This window comes from Cyprinodon variegatus, unplaced genomic scaffold (genome assembly GCF_000732505.1).
Source record: "Cyprinodon variegatus isolate N-32 unplaced genomic scaffold, C_variegatus-1.0 Scaffold57, whole genome shotgun sequence".
NCBI lineage: Eukaryota > Metazoa > Chordata > Actinopteri > Cyprinodontiformes > Cyprinodontidae > Cyprinodon > Cyprinodon variegatus.
Window position 1 is genome coordinate 673,872 of NW_015150510.1, and position 10,451 is coordinate 684,322.

Consider the following 10,451-nt stretch of genomic DNA (forward strand, 5'->3'; position numbering starts at 1 on the left):
TGGCCATAAGCGGATAGGCACCAGAACCTCAGGGTCAATGTACACTGTTCCAACAGGAAAATGAACAAGCACAACATCCATATTTTCTAAATAAAGACAAATTATACTTTCCCACAGCCTTTGCTAACAAATAGATGCATATATTTAAGCATCCATGCTGTCTAAATTAAAGGTGTAGTGGACAAAATTCTTTCAGTTTTGAGTTCTGGGACGAACATCTTATTCATTGTCATTACTAACCTAGTTTTATTAATATTCATTCAGCATAAAATTTATATTTACATGTACTAATATCTACATTAAATGGGTTACTTCTTATTAAAGTAGTTATTTATCTCTGATTTCAGTGAAGATTCCTAGATGACTTAATTTTCTCTTTACCCCATATTAGACAAAATCTAGTTCTGAAAAGAGCATGAATTCTGTATTTATCTTTAATGTTAGTATATCGATGTGCATAATTAACCACAGGGTTTTGTTGTAAGGTAATTGTTTAGATATAGAAAATTAAAATGTTAAATAAGTTAGAATATTCCACTTGAGAGTATTACTGCTACCAACATCTGTATTATAGGGGGAAAAAATTGTAGGCCCCCCATCTAGCTCTGCCCCTGGTTCTAGGTGGATCCAGTGCAGTGCATTTGAACAGAAGGCTGCAGCACTTATGCAACTTCTAACTGTTAGAATTCTATTCCCTCATCCAAATTCTGCACAAAGTGGGATTTCACTTGCCTCCATGCAGGTCTGATAATGTAATCCTCATGAGTTCCGCCCCTCCCTTTTTGTTAATGAAAAAAACAGAGGCAGAGAACCAAAACAAAAAAATAACTAAGAACCATATTTCCAGAAAGCATCAGGAAAAACTCACATGGGAAGCCAGAGACGGGGAACAACAAAATAACAACAATGAACCAGCTCTGAGAGACTGCAGAGGTGGAGTATATATGGGGAACAGAACAAAGGATGGACTAATGGGCTGAATATGGAGCAGGTGTAAGTGGAACTAACTAGAAAGAAGCCAAGGGGAAAGGAAACAAGCACAAGGGGGGCAACAGAGAGCAACTAAAGACTGCTAGAATAAAATGGAAAACAAACCAAAGATTAAAAAAACAGAATAATTAAAAACTCAGAGTCCCAAAAGGGGAGAACCATGACACCCAACTCTACAACTTACACCTTAGAGTTTGAAATAACCTGAAATATTTAACCATCAGAACGTACACAACCAACACAGAAAATTCATATGTGCAGACGAATATAAACAAATGGGAAATTGCTGATTTTGCAAAAGTTGCAGCAGTTTTTCTTCTGATAATACTCTTAACATGTTCTTTGCCAAGTGTTAATTTAGGTTGGCTGGAATAATTTTTTTCCCATCTAGTGTGAATCTCCACCCCCTCTTTATGCTGCCTGTTTCCAGCCATCAGTGCCAGATTATTCAAGCTGAGTGTGAGAGTTATCTAGCATACCCTGTTGTCTTTTAAAATGCCTGTTCCTGAGCTGTTTCTGCCTCTGGATTCCTGAGTTTTTGCTTGCCCCTTTTCCGGTCTGTTTCTGCCTGTTTCTGTGTTTCGGACTGCTGTTAATGACCTTGGATCTGTCCCCTGACTCAGGTTGGTATTTTCCCTTTCGTACTTGTCAGGAATCCAGTTTGTGTGGTTTGTTGTTTTGTGTTTGTCTCTCCCTCCACCACCAGGTGGCACCCTGTCCTCGTTGGTCCTTCCTGCACACCTGCGCCTCGTTGGATCATTATCTGGAGGAGTACTTAAGCAGTGGACTGTCACTGCTTCGGGGCCAGAGTGTTTGCCAGTTTTGGGAAGTCATCCTGTAAGCTGGATTTTTGGCCTTCTTCCCCTGGAAGGATTGTTTGAGTCTCACACTGAGCAGGGGATTAACCTCCACAAGTTCCGTTCAAGTTATCCTGGATTTCCGAGTGACAGTCTGCTCAATAGCTCCTCCGAGTCCAACTAGTGTCTACCTGTCCGCTCTCCAACGAGTCCCCTCTTCACTAGATCAACCCACACTGACTGGATTCGAAGTGAGAGAAGAACCACCCCAAACGTGAGTCCCGACTATTACGACTTTATTCTCGTAAGTTTATGACTTTATTCTTGTAATTGTACAACTTTATTCTCATAATTATGAGACTTTATTCTCGTAATTGTAGGACTTTATTCTCGTAATTTTATGACTACTCTTCTTTTGACTTTTTTCTTGTAATATTACTTTATTCTGGTAATCTTACGACTTTACTCTCGTAATTTTACGACTTTACTCTCATAATTTAACGACTTTATTCACTTAATATTATGACTTTATTTTCGTAATTTTATGACTATTCTCCTTTTGACTTTTTTCTTGAAATATTACTTTATTCTGGTAATCTTACGACTTTACTCTCATAATTTTACAACTTTATTCTCATAATTTAGCAACTTCATTCTTGTAACCTTATGACTTTATTCTCGTAATTTTATGACTATTCTCCTTATGACTTTTTTCTTGTAATATTACGACTTTATTCTCGTAAGTTTACGACTTAATTCTTTTAATTGTACAACTTTATTCTCATAATTATGAGACTTTATTCTTGTAATTTTAGGACTTTATTCTCGTAATTTTATGACTATTCTCCTTTTGACTTTTTTCTTGTAATATTACTTTATTCTGGTAATCTTACGACTTTACTCTCATAATTTTACGACTTTACTCTCATAGTTTAACGACTTTATTCACTTTACCCTCATAATTTAACTACTTTTAACTTTTACTTTTTAACTAATTTAACTACTTTAATAACTTTATTCTCATAATTTAAAGACTTCTTTCTTGTAACCTTATGACTTTATTCTTGTAATTTTATGACTGTTCTCGTTGTGATTTTTTTCTCGTAATTTTACAACTTTATTCTTGTAATTGTACGACTTAATTCTCTTAATTTTATAACTAGTCTCCTTATGACTTTTTTCTTGTAATATTACGACTTTATTCTCGTAAATTTACGACTTTATTCTTGTAATTGTACAACTTTATTCTCGTAATTGTACGACTTTATTCTCGTAATTTTATGACTATTCGCCTTTTGACTTTAATATTACTTCATTCTAGTAATGTTACGACTTTATTCTCGTTATTGTATGACTTTATTCTCGAAAAAGAAGAAAAAAAATCTCTAGCCTGGCCCTAATGCTCCATTGTACCATACAAAGCATGGTTTATGCTTGCAATATTAATGGAGCACTATTCACTCCATACAGCATAGGAATAATGCCATGGGAAAAAAAGAAATGAATGAAACGAGCACATGTCCATCCGCCTCTGACCCGCAGCTCTGACTCTTGGCTGAGCTGATTAGTCCCTCTTTATTCCATATAACCGCCCTATAGGGAGGGAGGGAGGGGATCTCATTGTGCGGAGGGATCTGATGCGGACTACACCCAGCCGCCGCCTCACTGCCCTGGCTTTCTTTGCAGCCCCAGCCTTCGCGTTGGTCAACGTCGAAGTGTGGCTTTGATTGGAGACTCTAAATTCGCCTGGAGACTTTTTCGACCTTCCTCAGCTCTGTCGTTTTCTTTTTATTTTGGTAACCTCACCCGCGAAGCTATAGTTTATATATATATATATACCAATAAATAAATAGCGCCAGTTTCTTAAAAATGTCTTGGCAAAGCTATGTGGAAAACCTGATGGCCGATGGCAGCTGTCAGGATAGCGCCATTGTTGGGTATACAGACGCCAAATATGTTTGGGCAGCACATGCCGGCGGTACATTCAACAATATCACGGTAAGTTATAGAAAAAGGGAATAAATTGTGAAAAGCTGGGATGTCGGTTGGCAGTATCGGAGGTGTTTCTGCCCACGCGGACGCTCAGCAGCGCTGTAACCGTTACTTCGCAGGCTCCCAATGAACCGACTAACGGTACGGAGCTAGCCGGGAGCTAACTAGCCTAGCGGCAGGTGGCCTGCGCTGGATATTAGACCATCCTAAATGATTCGCTGTCAGATTAGACCGTGACAAGGCTGCTGTCATCGTGACAAGGGTGGGATATTGCATCATTGGGTGCTGCGGTGTTTCTCCTACTATTTGGAGCTCCACTTCTGAGACGTAAAGCTAATTTAAAGGCAGCTAGCAGACGGCGTGCATGCTTTTGTGCTTCGATTAGCTGAAGTTAAGCTGCTACTTTACAGACTACCTGTGGTCCAGAAAGGCTAACTAGGCTAATGTCTGGCTAGTCTACCAGCGCAGATGGTGCATACCTTTTATATCCAGCTAAATCAACAACCTGTTAGCATTTTTAACTGTAACATATAAAAAAATAAATAAATTATTGAATGGAAGGAATGTTATTGGGGGGGGGGGTTGGTGCATAGCGACATGTCTGTCACGTTATGCTAACTAATAGCTTATTAATGGTGCTCTGCCATGGAAATATTGATGAAATTGATCAGTCTTTTCAACTGGAAAAAAATGATTTAAGCTAAAGAACTGCATTAATAATTAGCCTGGGCTGCAGTTATTGAAATATGAAATGCATTACTCTTAAAAATTAAATAAATAAATAAAAATCAATGTGCAAAATGAAAACCTGGATTTTAGAGCTGCACCTGTCAGCCATCCTCCCCCGTTCATGACTTGGATGAAGTGCTTTTGAGTTTTCTGCAAGCATTAAAACAATAGGATGCATTTTGATGAGCTTTGTAGTTAAAGGGTAAAATCAAAGCTTGATGACATTCTTTGATTGCACAAATTCAAATATTCTTTTTATTCCTTTTGTTTTTGTTCCTTCAGAGAAAAGGGAACATTTTGAATCTGTTGCCTAAATCCAAATATTTCTGCTCCTTCAGCCGCAGGAAATTGATGTTCTCGTCGGTAAGGACAGAGAGTCTTTTTACACCAACGGTCTCACTCTGGGCTCAAAGAAGTGTTCGGTCCTCAGAGACAGCCTCAACGACGACGCCGACTGGACAATGGACATCCGGACGAAGAGCCAGGGAGGAGAACCTACGTATAATATTTCTGTAGGAAGAGCTGGAAAAGGTATCGACAGGTTAAATGTGTCTGTGCAGACTGGGGTCTGGAAATTGTGTGGTTTTTAAGTTAATACTTGGGGAGGGAAATCCACAATATATCAATAATACCATGGCTGAGCAATTATTTAGATATGCAATACAATTTCAGTTTAACTATATGCAGTTTTCAAATCACAGAGTTGCCTAATTTTCGTCACGTCACATTTAACAAGAGTAGGAAACCAATTGTTTTCTCACTCCAGTCTTTTAGGTTGTGGTAATATATTTAATGTGGGTTAGCTGCCACAACAAGAAATGGCCAGCTAGCAAGTGAATCCATGCATGCAAGTAGAAGAACATTTTTCCCCCAAAAAAAGGTTGCAGTCCTTCAAACAACTTGACTATGAAAAAGCAAGTTTTCAGGGTCATGAAAAAACTAAAATGCTGCATTATTGTGGGTAGCGCAAAGGAAAATCGAAATAAAATTGCATTATTGGTTGAAAATAATTGCAGTTCTCATTTTTGGCTAGATCGTTCAGCCCTATTACATACCCACTTATTGGCAGTCCTTAAGCCTGATTCTGCAAAATGTCTACACTGGAAAAACAATGTAGAAAAAGTTAAAATTCCTTAAAATAACTGTATATGTACTCTTAATTTGAGTAGTTAAATTAGATAATTTGCCAACGAAATAAGTATTTTTACTCTTGAAGAAAATAATTAGATAACATACACTTGAAATAAGACAATGCAATTGTGTTTTATTTTAAATGTAAATTGTCTTGTTCCATTGGCAAAATGTCTTTTTTACCTCCTCAATCCAAGAACAAATGCACTTATTTTAAGAAAAAATTACTTATCTAGACTTAGATTTTTTCCAGTGTAGCATTGGGGATTCAAAGAGGAACATAATTTAAAATCAAGCTTTTATTTTGAATTGTAGCAATCATTATAGCTTCAAATTGGCGCTAGCTCAAAAACACAGTAGTTCTGCTGAAATAAGTAGACTTAAGAAGCGTGTTGGTAATTTCTGCTCAGTATTTTGAGCAGTTGTTTGCTTAACGGGAAAGTTGGACTCTAATTATTCAAGCCAAATTTTATTAAACCTAAGAACGGCTTCAAGTTTAACTCCTCACGGCCAGTAGGTGGTGCTCTCACACTCACCTGTTCTCCTTTACATTTAACTTCTCCATTCAGGAGGAAAGAGGTAATCTCCCTGTTCCAAATCAGCCCCTTAAGATATCATCACTGACCAAAAAGTATGTTTAAAAGAAGAAAAAAGTCAAAAGTTTCTTTTCAAACACTTTTTTTTTAAAATATTTAAATCTGAGAAATGTAACCGAGAAGATTCATAACTGAGCTCTATCCCGCCGCTACTAAGATCTGGCACCCCCTGATCTCCTATTATTGATGCCGAATCTTCTATGCAAACTTTGGCATCGTAATCAGAATTAAATTCTTGTATATTTTGGACCCTTAAACATGTATTTAAAAAAAAAATCTAATCTCTCTAGACCTATTTATTTGGGGAAAAAAATATGTTTTTTAAGTTATAGCCATGACCTTTACCTTCTGACCTTACCTTCTGCCTGTGGTATATAACATGTACCACAGGCAGAATGTAGAACTACACTATGCTTTACAAAGAAAGCTGCATACTTATAGATTAAAGGTAAAAACCGGAAGCATACGATTGCTTCAACGGCAGATTATACATGTTTCAACATAAGTACTTTTATCGTAAGCTTGTGGAATAACATGCTCTCCTCCAGTGTTTGAGATTTAGGCATTACATGTTTATAACAATTCAGTCAAATCGCATCCAAATTAGAGCTAAAACGATTAGTTAGTTTTGATTAACTGATTATTTAAATGGTCCTCAACTAATTTAGTAATTGATTAATCGTTAACTGAAGTTTAGATTCTAAAGCATGCCATTAGCTGTAAGGACTAACCCAGATCAGTAATTGCAGCAACAAAGGGTAAAATTTGTATACATTTGTTTTTAGTATCTGCTCCATCCAGAACTCTCCTTAACTGCTGTTATATCCAATAAATTGGAAAAATAATCGCTTTTAAATGGCAGACTGATTTAGTGTTTTATATTTAATTTTATATATATATATATATATATCTATATATATATATATATAGATATATATATATATATAGATATTTGCATCAAAATGTTAAAAGAATAAAATCAGAATGGATTTTTATGACCTCCATCCTCTGAGAAGCTTCTTTTTACAGATAAAATGGTTGCAAACATTGTTTAGTCATCACAGCTCTCAGGCTGAGTAGATGACAGAAATTATCCACACCAAAGCGTAACTATTAGAAGCTCTTTTAAATTTAAAACCATAAAGAACAAAAAAAACGTAAGTGTCCTTCTAGCTGATGGAGAGAACCTGAAATTGCCTTTAACTTTCTGACATTTTTTCCTGTTTTCTGTGACTCATGAGCATAAATTGTTAAATTAGCATTAATTTAATGTTTCTCACCAAGATACTGCAGCCTTGTGTCTGAGGCTTTCTATTTCATTGCTTTGTCATTTTAACGTATGGACTCATTTCTTGCCACAAGGCTTTACTATAACGTCCTGTAGCTTTATTTTCCTTCTGCAGCCTAGAAAAATGAGTGTGCATCTTTACAGAAACTGAAGAATGATTTCTGTAATTTAAAAAAATGGACATGCATTTCAAAGTGGTATATTTATATTTCTTTACCCTTCTTTTTCACTTAACTGCTTCCCTTTTCCCATCTTTTCTCTTTCAGTTTTGGTTCTTGTAATGGGCAAAGAAGGGGTCCATGGAGGCGGCTTGAATAAGAAGGCTTACTCGATGGCAAAATACTTGAGGGATTCGGGTTTTTAATGCTTTCAAGCTCACGTAGATAAAAAATTGAGGGACAAAGGAAAGGAAAAAAAAAAATATTGCTGTTAAGATTTCTCCTGCAAGCAGTCAAATGTTTTGGAAACATTTAATAGCAGTGAAGAGAGACGAGATCCCGTGTCACCTTTGTTCTCATTCCTTCATCCTGCATGAAGGGGAGGCTCTTCTGTTTTGTTGATTTCTGTTATTTTGTTCCCACCCCCTGTTTTTTTTTTTTTTTTTTTGCCAGTATTGTTTTTAGTCATGGGGAAGGAGAGTCCATGGTGGACGTCTTAACAAGAGAGCATATATACCTGAGGAAATCTGGATTCTAAGCCACCTCTCCGCCCATTGGTCAATTTAGCAGCTCACTCCCACTCACCAGGATTAGGTGGCAAACAGTGTTACTTCCTCCCTAGTCTCCTGACTTAACCTCTCCTGACACTTTTTTCCCTTCCTTTAACCTTTTATGATTGTTACACTACAGTTATAGTTTATTGAGAGGTTTAAGGGCAAATGTGCATAAATAAATGAAGGTGTAAAATGAAGTTAGACTCTTCTAAATGGCTTTTCTTCATACTTTTCTGCCTTTCTCTTAAAGTTAGCTGATCAGTTGTGAAAGACTTCCTCTTAATTGCCCCCCCCCCCTTTTTTTTTTCTCCTTTTACCGTCCATTAATTATTTTTTTTTGCTATATTGTTCCTGAATGTGGTCTTAAAGTAAATGATGTGGCGTTGGGCTTTTTGTTTTTTTTGAATGTAACGTAAGGTCAGCATTACACCGATCTTTGTCACGCTTGATCCCATCTCGGTGGCCGTCCCATCTGACCGTCGACACGTGGCGGTCCTCTGCTTTTTCTACATGTTTTGCTGTAAAAGCTACACCGTCGTAAGCTCGCCCTCCCATGTGGACCAACCATAAGAGAGGTACCTTTAGTTTTTTTTTCTTTCTTGGAGGTGAACGTTGGCTGCCTGGAAACCACCGAGACGGCTTCAGACTGTAAAACATGTAACTGCTTCTTTAGACTTCAACACTAAAATGTTTCCTCACTAACGGCTATTGCTAACTTAATGTGCATTGATTACTACAAAAGCAATGTCATTTTTTTACTACAACGTGAATGCATTTAGACTGTACACTGAGGCTGCTGGACTCCCCATCACCTCGGGATTGGTTTTGTTTCGTTTGCCTTGTGCTTTAGTCATCGAAGTGTATTCACAACTTGTCATAGTATGGTACCTAGAAATATATTAAAACAATGCTGTGTACACTAAACATTGAAAATGATGTTGGTTGGAATAAGAACATTTGTAAGATGTCTTGTGATTTTTATTTTTTTTTTCTCCTGGGGAAAAAAAAACCTGTATTGTGCCATAAAATCAATTTCTGATCTGACACTAATACGAGTTGGATTTGTATCTGCTGCCCCGGCAAGAAATAACTTCTAATGGCACTTTCTTAAGGGATATTTTGGCATTGGTAATCTCCAGTCTTTGTGGGATATGTAAAGAATAAAAGTAATAAAAAAAGCAAAATTGAAATTTGAAGTGTTTTGTCGTCTTTTTTAGTTGAAGTTTTTTTTTTTTGTGCTTTTCAAGGTAAATGCTATTGTGTTTAAAGATTAAATAAAAGAAATCCAACCAGTGAGGAGAGCTAGGATGTAACCTTTTGGATCAGGTTGTACACAGATGGCTGTAAATGAAGAATTGCTCACCAGTTCTCTGGTTCCTGTAGTTGGAGGGGAAAATAGCAAACGTCTTTAGTCTGTTTGAAAGAAAAAGAAGTCAGTCTGTTTTAAAGATAGGAAATTACTCATGTACCTACATGTTTACATTTCAGGTATTATATGTTCAGACTTGTGGTAAAGATTTAGAATCAGAATAAGAGAAAAAGAAAAATTTTTGTTAAATGGTAAATCTGCAAACAACCAAGTAATTTGGGATTTGCAAATAAAAAAAAAAAAGTAACTGGTTTGGAAAGGCGTTACGATGAGTTGGTAAAGTTAATCTTTTGCTTTATTAAATGGATTTCTAATATTCACAGTAAGCAGGTTTTTTCTGAAATAATGGTTATTTTACGGTGGATCTATTAGATTATAGATGCAGGAAGCAAAGGAGGCGTTAAAGGTCTATGCCAGTGTTCTCTGAGCCTTTTTACCCGAGCTCAGCTAACTAAACTCTCAAATATTACATGACTTTTAAATAAAACAACTTATTTTTTACATATGCCATTTAAAGCAATAGTTTTTGATCCCTTTAATGCCAAGTATTTCATATTTTAGTTTGATCTACACCATAAAAATCACGTGAACAGAAAATCCATAACATGGAAATTACAGAAAAAACAAATTCTAATAAAATTTTCCAAAAAAAATAAAAAAATTGTCAGAGTAAAATGAATACTCTAGTTTCAACATATCCTTTCAAACAAGATATGTGAATTTTTTTATTATAACAGTTTATGTCAAATAGTTTCCAAACTAGTAATTTAGATCTAAAAACATATTTCTATTTTTTTTTTTTTTTTTTTCCTTTTTTTGGTTTTTTTTTTCCCGGTTTTTTTTTGGG

At 36.1% G+C, this 10,451-nt stretch overlaps 1 protein-coding gene across 1 annotated transcript; it reads left to right on the forward strand.

Annotated features, from left to right (window-relative positions):
- Positions 1-3,464: 3,464 nt before the first annotated feature.
- On the forward strand, positions 3,465-7,922 carry LOC107082627 (profilin-2-like). Its single transcript, XM_015371407.1, has 3 exons — positions 3,465-3,785; positions 4,847-5,039; positions 7,790-7,922. The coding sequence occupies exons 1-3, from the start codon at positions 3,657-3,659 to the stop codon at positions 7,885-7,887; spliced, it is 420 nt and encodes a 139-aa protein (XP_015226893.1). The 5' UTR covers positions 3,465-3,656; the 3' UTR covers positions 7,888-7,922.
- Positions 7,923-10,451: the final 2,529 nt, after the last annotated feature.